This window comes from Notechis scutatus, chromosome 4, assembly GCF_049901735.1.
Source record: "Notechis scutatus isolate UNSWTSFEM ecotype Mainland chromosome 4, rNotScu1.2, whole genome shotgun sequence".
Classification (NCBI taxonomy): Eukaryota; Metazoa; Chordata; class Lepidosauria; order Squamata; family Elapidae; genus Notechis; species Notechis scutatus.
The window spans coordinates 31,141,667-31,161,162 of record NC_142012.1 but is presented as its reverse complement, the minus strand read 5'-3'; the positions used below and the strand labels follow the sequence as shown (position 1 = coordinate 31,161,162).

The 19,496-nt window shown below is 38.3% G+C and overlaps 1 protein-coding gene across 1 annotated transcript in view; it reads right to left on the bottom strand.

Moving 5' to 3' along the window:
* Window positions 1-759: 759 nt before the first annotated feature.
* The window catches only part of MGAT4D (MGAT4 family member D), a 36,749-nt gene continuing 18,012 nt past the window's right edge, over window positions 760-19,496 (bottom strand). Inside the window, exons 7-14 of the mRNA XM_087962602.1 lie at window positions 16,165-16,279; window positions 11,366-11,496; window positions 6,961-7,068; window positions 5,611-5,804; window positions 5,073-5,151; window positions 3,910-3,988; window positions 1,305-1,417; window positions 760-792 (exon numbers count right to left, since the gene is read on the bottom strand). Coding sequence (XP_087818728.1) covers window positions 760-792; window positions 1,305-1,417; window positions 3,910-3,988; window positions 5,073-5,151; window positions 5,611-5,804; window positions 6,961-7,068; window positions 11,366-11,496; window positions 16,165-16,279 — 852 coding nt within the window. The remainder of the gene's footprint in view (window positions 793-1,304; window positions 1,418-3,909; window positions 3,989-5,072; window positions 5,152-5,610; window positions 5,805-6,960; window positions 7,069-11,365; window positions 11,497-16,164; window positions 16,280-19,496) is intronic.

Genomic DNA, 19,496 nt, shown 5'->3' with positions numbered 1-19,496 from the left:
AAAATACAGTAACTTAATAAAATTTGTGATCTGAAAAAAATATAAAAGTATGTCATTTTTGGCAAGATCATGTTTTACTATTTTTATTTATTTTGATGTATTGCTAATCTACTATGCTTTTGTTCACCTGTAGTTTTTACAGTTGGTATATGTGTATTTAGTCATAAATTATGTTGTCTAGAAGCAGAGGTGGTATTCATCAGGTTCTGACCAGTTCTGGAGAAACCATAGGGGAAATTTTGAGTAGTTTGGAGAACTGGCAAATACCACCCCTGACTGGCCCTGACCCCATCTATTCTCTTCCTCCTGAGTCCCAGCTGGGTCTTCTTTTGTTGCCCTGAACAGGAGAACGGAGCTGGAAAGCAGGTTAGTGAGGTGGGGAGGGAATGGGGATTTTGCAGTATCCTTCCCCTGCCAAGTCTACCAAGCCATGTCCACCAAGCCACACTCACAGAACCAGTAGTGAAAATTTTTGAATCCCACCACAGTACAGAAGTATAGCCTATTTTGTCAGACAATTTAAATACTTTAATAAAGAGCTTATTGGCAATAAATTATAATTATTACATTAATTTCATTTTTTGCAAAAGTAATATAAGTTAATATTCCCTGTGCATAACGTAATTAACCTCTCTCCTAGTCCCACCACACAGTACAGTATTAGGAAGAAAATAGCATTCTGTTGTTGATAATTTTCTTGCTACCACTAGATGGACTTGTTTCCATACTGCTTTTAGACTTTCAAAATCTCAAAGAAGTCTATAATTCTTTATTTCCCGTCTGTATAAATATCTGCATTAGAAAAAAAGAGAGGCTATTTCTCAATATGGCAAGTACAAAGTACATTTACAATTCACATTCTCTCAATATCTTTACACATTTTCCTCCAAATATGTCAGCATTATATTTTGGAAATCTTTGAAATATAATAATACACATTTAAAAATGTAAAATTTCATGCAGTAATTATATCAAAAATTCTGACTGAGAATGCATCAATAACAGGGAAAGAATCAAAAATTATTAATAGGTAAATTTTTGAAAATGCTACTTCACATTATTATGTTTATTTATATTGAAAATTAAATAAATGGAGAACAGCTTATAACCTCTCTCTAAAAAAGAAGTTCAAAAGAATTGTGAATGTGAGAAACATAAAAAGCCTGAAAAGGCTCTATTTCTTCCAAATTAAATACAGAAACATATTATTAAATATATTAAAGCAAAAAGTATTAAAATTACTGCAACGGTACTTAGGGTGATGGCAAGTTAATTATCTCAATAGTCTAACAATCTGTACCTACCTCGCTCAGTAGTATCCATTTAGAAGAACTAGAATGGATAAACAAACGTAAAGCTTTTATGTTTCCTAAAAATGGGGCAATGGCACCTTCTGCTATTCCTTCTTCAAAGTTATCTATTAATAAATAAGAAAATATTACTTCTGGCGTGTGTCAAAATTATTTTTAGCATAATATCCTGCCAGAAAGAACCAAAAATTATGTGCTTTAAATCAGAGTACAAATATTTGTGAAGATAACTGACATTCATTTTCAGTAAAAAGAATTACAAGCCAAGATTAAAGAGAGCCAGTGTTTAGTGGTTAAGGTACCAAGCTAGAAAGCAGGAGATCATGAGTTCAAGTCCCACATTATCCATGAAAGCTGGCTGGATGACCTTGAGCCAATCAATATCTTTCAGCCTAACTCGCTTCACAGGATTGTTGTGGTAAAAATAGGAGATGTGTTGGATATGCTTATCACCTTGAGTTATTTATAATAATAATAAAGGGATACAAATAAATAAATTAAAAAGAAAATAAGGATTCACAGAAACTGTTACAGAAATTCAATGCCTTGAAACACCATAAATGTATATGCCTTGAAAAATTATGTAAAACTGCAGATGAAATTAAACTGACATATTGCCACCAAATGAAAATTTGGTGAACATCTCTAACAACATAGTAGTGAATGTGCATAATGGACACCGATATAAAATGCTGTATTTTCTGTCTCCACCCGCAGCTTGCAATAAGGCCACGCCAGTGCTGCTTTATACACCTGTAAATGTATTTAATCTTTTGTTCAACAGATAATATAATTCCGGAAGTTCTACTCCAAAGTAAATCCAAATGAACCCAATAATAAATACATAATGCAACTTTACTTTCTGAGTACTTATTGCTTCTATTAGAATGGAGAAATAAACATACTACATCTGTCTTTAACTGTGAATAATTTATATTTTGTATTTAATTTGTAATGTTAATTTATATCACTACACAGGCAATATATGTATTTGAATGACGTTACACTGGAAATATACACTCTACATGAGGTTCCCCTTGAAGACCATCTGGAAGGTTTAACTGGTGCAGAGAGTAGCTGCGTGGACAATTATGTGTGTCTCTATTATGTTGCATATTATATCTTTGTTCTGTAAGCTGCATTGGCTGCTGATCTGCTTCCAAGTGTAATTCAGGGCCCTAGTTTTGACCTTTAAATTCCTACATGGCATGACACCAGGTTATCTGAGGGTCCACTTCTTCCTGATTACATCTCCCTATCCCATCAGGTCGTGAAATGCTACCAGTTCGGCTCCAATGAAAGGAGAAAGAAGAAAAAAGCGCAGGATCGGCCCTCCCACCCACCCCTGCGCTTTTCTGTTCTTTGTCCTCTCAGGTGATTGGCGCGGCAGAGCCTCAGCTGGTGTTTGGAAAGCTGTGCCTGCATTAGGTGCGCGATCACTGAACCGGTAGGGAAACTGGTAGAATCCATCTAGTCAACAGCTGCAGCTGATGGGACCCAGAAACATGCCTTTTTAGCTGGTGCTCCTAACTTTCTGAAACATAATCCTGCCCCAGGTGAAGTTGGTTCCATCTCTACTACTTTTCTGGGATTTTTTTTCCCAACATGTTTGGGGATCCCATTGGAAGTCTGAGGGGTGGCTCTATTGTATTTAAGTGATTGTTCTTTTTCTGAAATCTTGATTTTTAATTGATATTTAATTCTTTTAATGATTGTTATATAGTTTTAAATGATTTTGGTTGTGCCCAGAATCACATTCAGTAAGAATATATATAGCCATTTGCTAAATAAATGAATGGATATATATTTGCTAAATAAATAAATGAATAAGTACATAAATAATAAAAGAAAGCTGGAAGCAAATCAGCTTGTATTCCATAAATAGTTCATGCTGCAATAATAACTGCTAGACAAATAAAATAAAAATAAAAGGAAACCATATTGTATCATCCCAAAAATGTTAAAAACTATAAACAGTACCAAAGTTGGATGAAAAAAATTAATAAATAGAAAGACATACATTCCTCTTCAATATATAGTTCTTTATGTCCCTTTCTGTTCAAAAGTGAGAGCTGAAGCTAGCTAAATTTTAAAAATATCATTTTAAAGAAATGAGGCAACAAGGCAACATCCATATGAGTAGATATTGTACGCATCAACAGAAAAGGCTAATTTCATCAAAACTGCCAACAAAAATATTCAGACTAAATGTGTTAGCATTTATTATATTGCCTGGGACAGAACCTGAATCTTCTGCACGTAAAGCATTTCTTTTATAATGATCAGTCCCTCCAGATGGAGCCAGAAACCCAAACTGAAAGGAAGGAAGGCTAACAATGTTCTAAAAATCCTTTAATTTGAATGTATGAACTATTTTAAATAGATAAATTCTACAACAATCTTGCTTTGATTTGCATGTGTTCATGCGATCTTTAGTTTTCATTTCATTTTTCTTAAATAAACCCCAAGAAGAGAAAAATGACACTTTATCCAGTGGAAAATAACTTTTGGATGCAATCTGCCACAAGCCCCCTGCCCTTGTTCACTACAACAACATTGAAAAATATCAAACTAGAAGCATTTTAGATATATTGTTTACCTATCTGAAAAAATCCATCCCAAGTTTTTATGATGGTAATGTTGTTTGCATTGTTTCTTACAGTCTGCAAATTAATATCCTGAAACAAATAAAAGGAGTAAAATTCCAATCAGTCTCTGGAAAGGAAAGCAACATCTTGATCACATTTCTGTTATGCAACATCCATCTAGAGCTGGAAATTCCCCTGGCTCGTCAGTGAGGGCCGATGTTTATTGGTGTTTTTAAAAACACCACCACCAAATCTCTCTAGAAAATTTATTTTGCTCTGGCTAGATGCTGTAATTTCCAACAGGTTATTCCAAATGAGAAATGTTGTCAAATTGCTGTTTAAGCAGAAACAAAAGTAGGGGCAGGGAGTATTAAGGAATGGGAAAGTATGATTGCTTGTATTATATTCGCTATGATATCCAACTACTACAATGGGAAGGGGAAATTCTGAAGAAATTTTAAAAGGCGAATGGTTATTACTAGAATAGAATTAGAATGGAATGGAATGGATGGAACAGAACAGAATGGAACAGAATAAAGAATAGCTAGAAGGGATCTTGGAGGTCTTCTAGTCCAACCCTCTCCTCAGGCAGGAACCCTGTACTATTTCAGACAAATGGTTGTCCAATTTCTTCTTAAAAGGTTATCATTTGTCAGAATGTTGAAGAAACTGTATCCTAGAGCCGTGATGGCGAACCTATGGCACACGTGCCACAGGTGGCACGCAGAGCCATTTGTGCTGGCACGCGAGCTGCAGGCAAACTTACCTCACTGGGCATGCACGTGCCTCACAGAAAATACTGGAAGTGACGAAACGGGGCTAGTTTTCAGCCTGAAAAGCCTGCAGAAGCCTTCCTCAAGCCTTTGGGAGGCCGAAAAAGGCCTCGAACCTGCCGAAAATCAGCTGTGAGGCGCAGTGCAGGTAAGGGGGCGGCGGGAATGGGTGAGTGGGATTATGCGCGCATGCATAGGGGGCGTGGGGATGCTGGCACACGAGTGCTGTGCAAGCGCGCGCACAATTTTTGGCACAGGAGCCCAAAAAGGTTAGCCACCACTGTCCTAGAGGATAGCAACCTAATAGATTAGGGATAGTGGATAGAAATATAAAGCAGAAATAAATTTATCTTATTACTTTTATAGAAAAGCTTCACATTGATATGGGAAGAGATACTTACATTACTAGGTAAAATGTCTACAGTAGTGTTATACAATATGTCTCTACGATGCTGAGAATTTCCACTTCTAAATAAATACCTGCAGAGCAAATTGCATAAAAACATGAGGAAAAGTTACCATTAATATGAAATTGTGGGATTTTATTGTGAGACATGTTCACCTTATTGCTTAGAGAAAAAGCTTCTACAACAATTTACAAACAAAAAAATAGGTGACTTATAGATAGTTATGAGAAGTCTTGGAGGTATTTATTCCACATGCATAGTTAGGAATAAAGCATTAACTAAGATTAGAACTATTATTAGGCATTATCCAGCAATGTCAGGTAAAATTATCGACATTTGCAATTTTATAAAAACATTTCAGATCACATGAGAAGAACAATGGAATCGTAATATTATCTCACTTGTCTCCCCATTCAAATGACTTATTGGAACTTTTTTTTACTTTGAGAAAAAATAATACAAGTTAATTGACCAATTTTGATGAGGAAAAATCATTACATTAGAGACAGTTTTGCATCAGGTGATAAATTACCTTATTATTTTCAATGGTTCCACAAAACTGAACAAAATATAATCTCCAGCTTTAGGAGCAAAAGCCCAAAATATTTCTATTCCATTGTAAGCCTTTTCTAGAGTAAACTGCTGATATACTTTTAAGCTTGTTTTCATTTTAGCAGGAGGGTTAAGATGTTTCTTAAATAATGATGTTTCGACAAAATCTTTATCCTGTAAAATATAGATGTACATTCACATGTAAAAACAATATTTTACAAAGTTTTGTCAAAAACAATAATGCACAAATTATAATTTTGGAATATAATGAGAATTGCGAATCACCTGCTAAAGTCAATATGGGGAAGATTCAGAACTGATACAAAAATAAGTGTTCATTACTAAACAGAATAATGAAAAAACAATCAAACCTGCATTGTGATGTCACAACCCGAATCACCACGCTTATACTCATATCCTTACATCAGGCTAAGTAAATCATGGTATTCTTGTTGCAACATCCCAATTTGTCACCACTCCCCATCACCGCACAATTATAGTTGCCTGTGATAGTACCATATTTACTGAGTAATGATAGTCTCCCAAATAATTAGTTGTCAATTTATCAAATTACAGCTTGTCCTACTGATAAGGAGAAGCTGCTGTTGGAAACAAAGAAATAGGCAGAGTACAATAGACTGCAAAGACTTCTGCTGAAGAATGTGGATGTTTAATTTTGCTCCTGGGTCATTTTCTTTCCATGTGCTACACCTTTTTTTTTTTTTTACCCCATGTCCAGCTTTACTTTCCTTTTTGTGTTTCTGCTTGTCAGAGGAAAAATAGTTTATGCAGATAAAACCAGTTCAAACAAATAAGCAAACAAATAAATTATAACTGCATTCAGGGTCCTGGGAATTCATACCACAAGGAACTAAAGGGAAACTAAATGGAAGATTATTTTTGCATTTGTGTCACATTTCTGAGTTCCCTAGAGATATCTAGTTGACAGTGTGAGAACAAATTATTGGAGTCCTCATGCCTTTAGTCTGATCCAGTATAACTTTTCTATATAAATTAGCTAAAGGGAAATGAAACATGAGAATAAAAGCAAACTAGATACAAGGGAATCTAGTGTCCAGTGTAGTTATGTTTATGGCCATTTGTTTAGTAAGCTCCAAATTAATAAGGTTGCTTTATTTGAAAATACAAAATCCTAATAGTTCCTTCCTACAAACCATAGGAATTTTAAAAGGCCAACTTAAATACTTAAAGACTGGAGCCACAGTTAATTTTATTTTTCTGTGAAAGCTTAACTAAAAGAAGTATTTCATTATTTTCAGAAAGAAAACAAATTTAAATTGGAAGCAAATAAACAAAAAAGACATCTTACTCTCAACTGCTGTGTTTTCCCAGTTAAAGAAGAATAAAATCCCACATGTTGAAAAAGTGATGGTTTATAACGGATGCGTAAATTAGACTTCCGGCTTTGACAGTCTTTCTGGAAAGGAAAGCATTTTGTTTCATAAAAACCAGACAATTATATTTAACATAATTTTTATCTGAACATTTATTATTCTCTTACATGCAATCTTGTAAGAAGAAACTACCAAATGTATTAGTATGATATTAATAAGCAGAGCTGATGTAATATCAGACTGTAATTACAAGTATTCCTAATGTTCAAGTGGATTTGAAGATTTTCAGCCTTTGTGAGGAAAAAAAAATCTGGCAGGGATTAAAGCCTTACCAGAAATATTAAAACCACATGGAAACAAACTTAGAAGCAGGGTTTGTCTAAGGATAAATGTAGAATATGTAAGTAGAATAAATGCCATCAACTTCTAGAACTATTTTTTTTACAACTTATGTAGAAAGACAGACTGTTTTTATCTTTGATTACTACATGGTTTACACTGACAATAACATCATAGGGAGCAAATCATGAAAATAACTTCACCATACACCCTATGTGCTTTCAAAGCAAAGAGTGACTGAAGTTGCTTTAATCACTCAGCAGAGAATAATATGCCAAACATGTCCTCTGATAGTGAGGCCATCAATGATTTTCAGATTTTTTGAAGAACTGGTTGCTAGTGAAGCAATATTCAAATTCTAGCTGAGCCAGGGTGGCAAGAAATTATAGAATTTTGCACAAAATCAGCAGTGATTTGCCATCAGCATCATGCAATTGTAGTGTTAACAGAAGAGAACAGTAAAATCATCATGTCATGGCATTCCAATGAGTAATGGAAAGATATAGGCCTGTCTATCCGCACGCCTGGCCAGGGATAACAAGACCTTGTGTTTCTCCTTGTTCTCAACAAGGAAGGGGTTCAAAGCTTCCCAAAAAGGTGAGGTTCCCTTAAAGGGAATGGAGGCGAGCCTCCACTTGGTTCTAGCGTCCGCCTGCCATTGGTGAAGCCATAGCAAGCAGCGAGAGGAAACATTGGAGGCGAGAGCCCTGGAGGAAAAATGGGCTGCGTGTAAGGATGAATCAGCCGCGAATTCAGTGGCTGCCACCAGCTTGTTAATATCCTGGTGCATTCAAATTTCCTCAGGAGGGACTCTTGCCTGCAACTGGCAAAGCCAGAGTAAAGAGATTCTGGCAAAGAAGGAAGTGGCCATAGCAGCCTTAACTGCCCAGGATTGGCCTGATGGTTCTATGGAAATTTAATTCTGCTTTCCTATCTCCAGCTTTCAAGGTCTCCGCTATGTCCCCTGATACAGTGGTGGAAGAGACCAAGGAGGCCAATGGCCCATCTATTGTAGGCAACTCAAATGCCTCTGAGAGGATGGGAGCCATATTAAAGAATTTTTGTCATTTCCCCCCAGGTGGGAAAGGTACCTGGCTGTACCCATTGTCTTTGAACTACATTGAGGAACAGCCTAGGACAATGAATGTCCTGCTGCGTTATGGTGGGTTCTGAAAGCACTATGTTGTTGGGACCCTGGTTATCCAATGGTTCTGCTGGAGTGCAAGGCTCTGAACCTATCTGGGACATAGTTCTGGCTTTGTAAAGTAGGGACTTAAAGAGTGCTGGACTGAATAGTGAATGGGGGAGAGGTCAGGAGAAAGGTCTTCATCGTCTGAGAATCTCTGCTCCCTCTGATCCTCATCCTCTAACACTGATGCCCTGCTCCTGGAGGAATGGGCAGGTGATGCCAATCCCTGGGGCCTAAGTGCCTCTGTAGAGAACTGGTAATGATGGATGGCCTGCGATGGAGGCTCAGAGGCTAAGGAAGGCGGATGGCCTCTCATCTGCAGGCTGGTGGCCACGCCATGCGAAATGGCTTGGGAGATGAAGATCTTAATTTCCTCAGACAGCTCAGGTCCCTGGCTATCTACTGAGTGTAGCCCCAATGCAGTAGGAGTAAAGGTGGCCTCTAGAACCTGGGTTCTATCCCTGAGCTGATGCTCAGCAATGTCAGGTGCCATGCAAGAAAAGGGAAAATTTTCCCTTTCAAACTCCTCTGCTGCTAGAGGGAACAGTAATTGTTCTCTATCGCCTTCTGGTGACCATGCTATTGGAACTGCAGGGTTTGTTTGAATTAACGGCTGCAGCTGCTGAGGGCGGAAAATGGCAGGCTCTGTTTGAGGTGAGGCAGAATGTCTCTGCTGCTCAGCCTTTCTTTCTGCCCTAGAGATTTGCTTGTCCAAGGCTTTGAATCTCCCGTTGGCATCTTTCTCCTCCACTCTGAATGACTTCCTCGAATAGATGGCCTTTGCTCTAATTTTGTCTGCTGCCTCCTTGCTAGCACATCTAGCTTTTCTGGAGCTGTAAACGTAATTACCGAACTGGTAGTAACGCTGGTTGAATCCCACCCCTGCGCTGAATCCACACTCCTCTGACCAACAGAGGTACTCTGGTGGCAGTTTGCAGCTCAGGTCACAATCACGGATCAATCTAGGGCTGCTCCTGGTGGCGGCAAGACCAGATAACTGGGGGAGCCTGCACACTCACACACACACAGTCGTGGCAGAGGATGGCATTAAAATGCGCTCCGATGAGTTTTAGGGTGGCTGGTTAAGTTGAATTCCTCAATCAGCTGTAAAGTGCTGTGGCTGCAGGCGCGTTGCCGAAGTTATCCAGGTGAGCAGTTTCACACATTCTAAGCGCTGTTAATAGTGGCGGCTGTGAAGCACTTGGGAGATCTCCCGGAGGGCGGAGAGAGCCCGAACTTTGTGCCCCACGTCTGTTGATCCGCAATAAGACCGATGGTAATGGCAGTGGGGAGTTTGGAATAAAAGCCATGGATCCGGCTAAGCAATTAATCAATTTTGGTGATAGCGTGCTAACAACGCCTTGCTGGGAAGCCTATCGCCCGGGTCTCTTTCAAACCTGTCTTGGATCCTTGACATGTCTTTCTGTCCAAGTTTCCTAAGCCAATCTTTACCATGTCTCTATAGGGCCAAGACTGAATCAGAACTGGGGTACCGACCATTGACGGAGAGGCGTGGCAAAGATTGAGGACTCAGTCTCTGGGCAGAAAGGCATGCGACAACTCATATGTGGATTCTCCAATCAGTATGCTGGAGGAGGAGAAGGAAAAATTGATAAGAAGTGGGGAATTGAGATGAAGAGAAGGTAATGAGAAAAGTGCTAGAAAAATGTCATAAGGCTTAAGCTTTGGATGAAGTGGATACTAGATCTACAGGTGTTTTAGCATTTAGAGAGTATTAGACAAATAGAGGGAGGATAAAGATGTGAGAAATGTATTAAAGGTTTATGCCTGATTTTAACTAATCTTTCTGGAAAAACAACACACATTTTCTTGGTTAATGCTGCTCAAGCAATACATTAAGTTATAATATTAAAAGTAAAAAATTGAAAAACCCATGACAGATGAAAACTGTTCTATTTTTTATAAATATAAATTCTAATCCAGATGTTAATACAAAATACATTTATCAATCCCAATTTTGAAAAGCAACAGGAAAGTATTTGAATCTAAATGGAATACTGTATTGAATGCACATGTTTAGGCAAAACAGATTTAAACACTTTTAAAATTAAAATATTTATATCCATTCTTTTTCTAAAGAATACAAGTTAACAACAATTAAAAGCAATTGTGGTCAACCTATGACCACAATTGAGCCCAAAATTTATGTTGCTAAGTAAAACATTTGTTAAATGAGTTTGCCCCATTTTACGGCCTTTCTTGCCACAGTTCTTAAATGAATCACTGTAACTGTTAAATAAGCAAATTGTTAATGAATCTGGCTTCCCGATTGACTTTCCTTGTCAGAAGGTCGCAAAAGGGGATCATGTGACCCTAGGACACTGCAACAGTCATAAATATGAGTCAATTGCTAAGCATCTGAATTTTGGTCACATAACCATGGGATGCTACAACAGTCATAAGTGTGAAACCAGTCATAAGTCACTTTTTTCAGTGTCATTATAACTTTCAACAGTCACCAAATGAACTGTTGTAAGTCGAGGACTACCTATACAAATGGAATGATAAATAACATGAAGTTATATAACAGCAAATAACCGATACTGTAAATTAAAATTGAATTTATTTATTAAACAACTTGAAGGAGAAATGATAATAGCCCAGGATAGATTTATATATTCAGTATAATGAAGCAGGCATTTTTCATTATACAAAGACTTAATTATTGACACTAAAATTGCAGAAAACTGGTTAATTTATAAATCAGTTTTAATACAAAATGGTATAATTCAAAAAAAGTCTTAAAATTTTGTCTCTTTTGTTTTTGTTTTGGGTGTGTCAATGTGTCTGTATACATACATATAGCTAGTGTTTAAAAAAAGAGTACTTACTCCATTTTTCTCTGGATTACAAACTTTAACCGAAATCAAGTGGTCTAGTAGCCAGTCAATCGGTTTATCTTTGTAGAACATTAAAAAAAATTCCACTATCAGTGGTAAGTCTTTGCATCGGAATAATTTTCCTGAAAATGCATTTTTTTTAGAAAAGAAAAAAGAGAATCATAATTTTATTTACAACACAGTAATATATTAACTTATTGTCTAAATCTATCCATTACTAACTACTACAGGAAGACAAAGAAAGGGAGGATGCGGCTTGCCAGAAAGGGAGATCTACTATCAAGCAGCGTCACTGACCTGGATTAGAGATTGGATAACATTAAAAAAATAGAAGAATATTGCAGTTAGAAGGCCATGATCTGCAGCAAGGATGGCACGCTTTCCTATGGTCTGATAAGCCAGGCACACACCATCACTTCCAACAACATAGAATTAGGATGGATTTAGAATGGTGGGAATACTTACAGATCCAATCAAGGTATGGAAAGAATAAAAAAGAATGGGAATTAATGGGCAAGAAATGGTATTGGACAAAATTCTCTTGGGGCCAGATGCAAATTAATTAGGAAAATCTATAAAATTTTACTGGCATATAAATTGGAAGATGAACAAGTAAAAGAGACGATGGTGACAGGGGCTAGTGATTTTGGATATAGCATAAAATTGAATCAATGGCAAACATCATGGGAAAGGAACAAAAAGATTACACTTGCCCATACTAGGAGAATTTATTTAAAATGTTTTACTGATGGCATCTCCCACTGGCTAGGCTGACTAAGATGTATAAAATCAATCCCCAAAATGTTGGAAATGTTTAACAGAACAAGGCACATATTATCATAAATGGTGGAACTGTAAAAAGGCACAAGAGTTTTGGCACAGGATTGGGAAATGGTTGGAAGAAATGAAGGGGTTTAAAATAGACCATAGACCAGAATGTTTTTTATTGGAAATTATACCCAAAAAAATTCGATAAAGAAGAGCTATATTTGATAATACACATCATCATTGTGGCAAGAATGTTATTTGTCCAGAAGTGGAAAGAGAAATTCCTTGTGAAGATGAAGTAATAAATAAAATTTTGACTTGCGGTGAAATGGATAGTCTAACACTAGAGATGAAAAATAAAGATGAATTGGAATATTATGTAATTGGAATAGATTTTACTATTGGTGGGGACAGAAAGGAAGGGTTCAAGATTGAAAAGAATTGTTAAGAGCACATCTGTGATCATGAGACTTAACACTAAAAGTGTTAGAAGATGTACATAAGGATGAATAAATGTGTATATGAGTATATATACGGTATGTATAAATGTATATAAAATCTACATTCTGTTATATTTCACTAGAATGATAACCAAACATTATGTCAAAACCAGGGTCCCCAACCACCGGGCAGCGGACCGGTGCCGGGCCGTGGAGCACTCTTTACCGGGCCTAAAGAAAAAAAAAAAAAAAATGGCGGCTTTCTTCGCCTTCGGTGAATGCTGCTGGGATCGGGGATCAAGGACACAAAGGAAAGAAGGGGAGGAGGAAGCAACCGAAGCCTGTCCTGCTCTCTGGCTCAGCTCTCTCAGTCGCTTTCTCGCTCCTCCACCAGCCCAGGAAGAAACTGCTTCAAAAGAAGCCGGGTGGCTTTTCCTGTCGCCGCAGCTTCCCGAAGCTCCCGTTTCACCCCACCCCACCCGCCCGCCCGCTCGCCCGCTCGCGGTTCAATCCACAGTGCTCCGTTCTGCCTGCCTGCCTGTCTGGTTGTTTGGGAGCAGCTTGGCTGAGAATAATAACTATTCGCCTCTTTTTATCAGCCGAAGCTGCTCCGAAGCGAAGAGGCAGGCAGGCAGGCTAGAACGGAGCACTGTGGATTGAACGCTGAATGGCGAGCAGCAGAGTGAAAGCGGCGCTGGGAAGCTGTGGCGACAGGAAAGCCACCCCACCCCCCCCCCCACCCCGGCTTCTTTGAAGCAGTTTCTTCCTGGGCTGCTGTAGGAGCGATAGAGTGACTGAGAGAGGAGCAGAGGCAGACACCTGAGGAGGGAGGGAGGGGAGACACCTGAGGGATGGGGCTGAGGAGGCAGGGCCGGCGCTCCCTGAACTTGGTGGTTTGCTGGCAGACGTTTTATTACCCGACTAGATAACAACATCAGATGTTACCTAGTCAGGTAATGAAACGCTGCAAGCAAACTAAACTCAGTTCTCCCCCGGTCCTTGAAAAAATGTTTCTGCTTGAAACCGGTCCCTGGTACAAAAAGGTTGGGGACCACTGGTCAAAACGACTCCACTACATTCAATGTTTTTTAATTGTTACGTTTAATTAAAACAATTAAACAAAAAAGTTAAAATGTTTCACCTTATTATCTGCTAAAATAGCAGCTACCACAGCAGCTCTTGCCTCCCAGATCCAACCAAGATGCTTTTAGGTTGTTTAGTTTATTTTATTATTGTGAGATGGCATAGGATGATGATAATTCTATTTTTAATTACATCTCCATTGTTTTTAACATTTCTGGCTATCTTTGATTCCTAGCTGAAAAAAGTAAAAGCAGTACCCTAATGTTTTCACTTGGTATATGATTGTAACATGAGAGGTTACAGAAAGCTGGAGAGATTATTCAGCAGGGAAAGACAAGCTACTCAAATAAAAATGAGCTGTTTAGCACTTAGACAAATGCATGAATATTGAAACCAGCTCATGAACATTTAAATTTTAAATGAACTTTAAATTCTCTCCTAACACATAAAATTTAAAACCATTGGGTTTTTTAGAATGAGAATGGTTAAAAAAGACAAATATAGCATTCAACTTAACTTTATATTCATTTTATCAACTATAATAATGAAGTACATCATTATTACCTTTATTGTCAGAGTACAACATGTGTACAATGAGATTGGCTATTTCTATCTCTATTACCAACAAGGATAAATCCTAAATGATGGAGACTTTTTAAAAATAATGTATTATACTATGCATATAGTGCTTGGATGAGATCAAGGCAACTCATTACACAACTCCACCAGTTATTTTCTTTCATGATCCTCTGGAAATTCCATAATCCGTGTAAAAAGTTTTGGGTGTTTTTCTTTTTTGAAGCACATTGATTTTTACCTGAAAAGACTATATTTTTTAATTCCAAATAAGCCTTATTAAATTCCACGAGACTTATCTATTACTGTAATGCATACATAACATAGACTGAAAAAGCAATTTAAGTACAGACACACCTGATTTGGAATAATATTTTATTGGATTGTTGTTTGCTGTCCCTAGTGCTTTTAGTGAAATGGGTGGCCATACAAATTCTATTAATAAATAAAAGAATATTGTAGAAAATGGCCACCATCAAATATTTAATACCGTATTTGCCGGCGTATAAGACGACTGGGCGTATAAGACGACCCCCAACATTTCCACTCAAAATATAGAGTTTGTTATATACTCGCCGTATAAGACTACCCCTCTTCCACACACCTTCCACTTTTGCACTTTTTTTTTTTTTTTGGCCTTTTCTGCTTTGGACAATTTTGAAATGAGCTAATCCAATTTTGAACCAAGAATATGCAAATAGCTATGGAGTTTAGAAATGAGTTTTAAAAATATTTTTCATTGCTTACCATTAAGCGTAAAATATGTTGTAAATAAAATGAGAACACAGGAAACGTTCTCTTCTCAATACAGCTGATCTCTCTCTCTCTCTCTCTCTCTCTCTCTCACACACACACACACACACCAAAAACCCGGACACTGAAAAGGCTGCCAAGGAACAGTATATTCAATGCCTTCTCTTTAATCAAGAAACAAGGAATTCCTTAGAATCTTTTTTTTTCCCCAAGTGGCCCTCTTTAAAAAAAAAAAAAAATGGAGGTAACACTTTCATTCAAAAAGTCTTCCAGTATCTGGAGTCGCTCAGACATATTGAAGTGAGGCAGGAGAGTAAGTGAAATTTGAAATGATCCAGCTACCGTTTTCTTCCCCTCCCGCCCGAAGGCCATTATCTCCACGTCCAAACGAACAAGGGGAGGCAAAGAAGCCAAACACGCTAAAAGGATCTCTTTATTTTCCTACACAAGGTCACACCTACTTTTCCGCATTCAAAGGACAACCTCTCCTCACCACCACCACACACACACACACACCCCAATACCCGCAAACAATGTTCTGGGCATTAATCACCATTGCTACATTAACCTGGTAAATTTATACCCTGCCTCTCCCAGTGTTGCTTTGACGGCGGGATTTCACACAGGCCAGGCGCTCGCTCGCTCTCTTCTCCGCTCTCCCACCGTTCGCACATGTTGGAAGCACCGTAAAACCTGATAACCCACCCGGGGCTCCCCATCCTTAACCTACAGCCGCCCGCATGCAAAACCTGCGTGCAAAAAGAAAAAAAAAGAAAAGAAAAGTACGCCGCACGTGAGGATCTTCGAATCCTCTCCTCCCCACACCGCTAAGGAAGGAAGAGGGGGAAAGGTTGCGCAGCGCGTGGTGAGTGACACCCGCCACACACACACACACACACACACACCGCTCCCCCAGCCTCCCTCCCGGCTGCAACTCAAGCTCGAAGTGGGAGTCGGGTCCTCCCGGCGTATAAGGCGACCCCCCACTTGGAGGCATGTTTTTCAGGGCAAAAAAGTCGTCTTATACGCCGGCAAATACGGTAATACAAATTTGCTGCTGAAAGATAGAAAATGTATCCACTTTTATTCTTATTGAGGCTGATCTTTGTGAACTCTTGACAATATTTATTTATTTATTTTATTAAATTTATATACTGTTGCTGTACTTACCAATAAATCCAAGCTGAGAAAATTCAAGAACTATCCATTCCTGTGATAACTTTTGTTCAATAAATTCATGTATTGTATATAAATAGCCACGGTTGGCCACAATGTCATCTTCTAGCTGAAAAATATATTATTTTTACTGGCAAAATCATAGATCCTAAGACTCTTAATAGAATTTTTCTTCCAGAAGAAACTTAAAACTCCAGCAAGAAAAGGATTAGAGTAAGAAAGATTTATGAAAATATGAGAGTTCCATGTGCCATCAACTTATCATTAGAAATCTAAAAATAGAAGGAACATTATTGTATATTGGGAAATAGATCCAGAATGTACATTATCAATAAAGCTGATTTCCAGGAACCACTAAAATGATTATTATGTCAAGACTCAACTAATACTCTGATAAAATACTGAGGAGAAGAATAAAACATCAATGTATGTATGAATATTAAATTTAAATAAATTCTAGTGGATGAAATTAATTGCCAATGACAAGGTAAAAGTGTGGAAATGACATTATAGTCAGGAAGGCAATCTGGGAGTGCAATCCTTGAAGGAGTCCCTGGCAAACAGCATGTGGGAAAATTATTTTTAACAGAGAGTATCCACCACAGATTGGCAGGGCTACAGTCATGTATATGAAAGCTTACACAAACGCATTTCTATTGGCAATGTACCAGGTCCCTTAAGAATAAAATAGAATATTCTTACTCTGAAACATGTCTATATTTGCTATTTAAGCTATTCTCACTGGGAACTCAGGCTGTCTTGACTCTAAGCTGCTTTAAGAAAACCTTGTTCACAGGGGTGGGATTCAAATGTTTAACAACTGGTTCTGTGGGTATGGCCTAATTTGTGGGTGTGGCTTGGTGGTCATGTGACTGGCTGGGTGTGGCTTGTATGTAAATATTGTAAATATGTAAATGTTAAATTTTTAATTAAAAAAACCAAAAGCAGGCAAAGCAGGCAGGCAGATTGAATCACCTAGAGATCTACCTTTCTGCAATCTATTGCCTGAATCTGTCACATAAAATTTGCTTGCAAGTAAACTCACAAAATTAACTCACAACACACCATGTATGTAAATATTGAATTTTTTATTTTAAAAAGAGCAACTTTGACCCAAAATGAGGCAAAGCAGGCAGGCAGATTGAGTTGCTCACAGAATCACAGATTCACCCAGAGATCTAACTTTCTGCAATCTATTGCCTGAGTCTGCACTGAAAAATAGAAGCTTCAGTCCTAAAGGAGGTTCAGCTCTGCTTTTAGATTAGCTAGAAAGCAAGAAATCCAACGATCCTGCTTTCTAGCTAATCTAAATCTCCTGGCATAGCAGCTGTTCTGCTGTACCAGGAGATTTAGATTAGCTAGAAAGCAGGATCGGAGGGAACAAAAGGAAAATAGCAACTTAGCAGGCAAGTTTGCCAGGTAAGGATTGAGTGGGCAGGGAGGGGAGAAGCAGGGCCAGCCGGTGGTGTGATTTGCCGGTTCTCCGAACTGGGCAGAATCATAACAACCGGTTCTATAGAACCAGTCTGACCAGGTATTCCACCCCTGCTTGTCCAGACTGGAATACTTTTGACAACAGTTGGCAAGGTATTAAGTCCAGACTACAGATTATCATATACCTACACTGGAAAGTTCTCTTACTGCTGTGCCTTCCCTCCTGTCTGCACTAGGAAAACAATTACCAATCACCTGCTGTGTTGAGAGATCCTTTTGGACATATGTACTTTGATATGAGTATAGGTGTACAAAATCAGTATATAAAATTGACTACATATATACAAAGTTAGAATATGCTAATGTATATACATGCAGAAAAAACTTTGAAAACCTCCTTTCTTATGATTATGTTACTTTCTTTTAAAATTTTCCCTACCACAAATGCTGTAATAGCATAGTAGTTAAGGCATCTATCTTGTAAATGTAAGGTTACTGGTTCAAAATCCAGCAACAGCATTATATTTAAATTATTGTTATGTCTCTGATTTTATTAATTCTCCCTGTGCTTTCTTCAAAAGTAAATTTAGCAACTGGCTGTCTTTTCTGGCAATGGGGCAACTGGCCATCACAGATAAGCTTTGAGTCATGGATAAGAAATCACAAAGTATATTTTTGTAAAAGTATGGTAGGTCTTGTAAAAATATATAAAATTAAATGGACCATTCCCTTATTAAATTGTACTGTATTGATTAAAAAGTAAGCATGTTAAACTGCTTTACTTCTGTATTTTTCCCTAAACACAGTACAGGGCTACCAGTGGTTTCATTTTGTTCTGTGTAGCAGCAACAAGCATGGGGCAAAGCAGCAGCTTTCGAAATGTGATGTATGAGGAGAGTGGGTGTGGCTAGGTTTCCTAGGTGTGGCTTTCTTCCCTTGCATGCTTTTTATATATATATATGCGTATGCAGGGGTGGGATTCAGCCGGTTCGGGCAAACCGGATGTTAAACTTACATCTGGTTCGCCAAACCAGTAGCTGAACTGACCGTATGGCCCCACCCATCCCTCCCCCCTCCCAGGAGCCTCCATGTGGCCCATTTTGGATGCAGATAAGTGCAGGGTCCATGCAGAGGTTCTAGGAAAGTGAAAAACGGCCCTCACGGAAGTTCCAAGCTTGTTTCCGGCTTCCGGAGGACCTCTGGAGCCTGGGAAGGCTGTTTTCGCCCTCCCAGAGGCCCGAGGGAAGCCTCTGGACTCTGGAGAATGCAAAAAATGGCCCTCCCAGAAGTTCCTGAAGTCTGGAAACGGGCCTGTTTCTGGCTCCGGGGGCTCTCTGATATCCTTTTATCCCATAATGTCGACCCTAAGGCTGGTGCTTCAACAGTAACATGAAAACAAAATAATATGTTTTCCTTTGTAATACCTTAACATTTTTAATTGAGCATTAACTGCACAAATATACACTTCTCATGAAATAGTATGTCAAGTCAGCTCTTGAAATGAAATACGACTCAAATGTTTCTGACTGTTGGCTCAAGATACTAAAAGCTAATGAAGTTTTTAATGTTTTCATTTTATGTCCCTTGAGCATTGATAAAAAACACTTTCTAGGCCCTACTGAATCAGAGCGGCTCAAAAATGCTTTCAGCTTTGAAATGCACAATTATCTCAGAATGAGGGAGGTTTGAAAGGAGACCAAGAATAATTACATTTCACCCTAGGTGATGAGGGATTTGGTTGCTTGCACTTATGGCTCCCACACCCTCATTATCTATTCCTTGGCAGAGTTAAAAGTCTTTCAAAGGCCCCTATGGACTCAAGAAAACATGAATGACTGCATGGACTGAAAATATTGACACAAATTTCTCTAAACCACTCTCAATCTTTTATT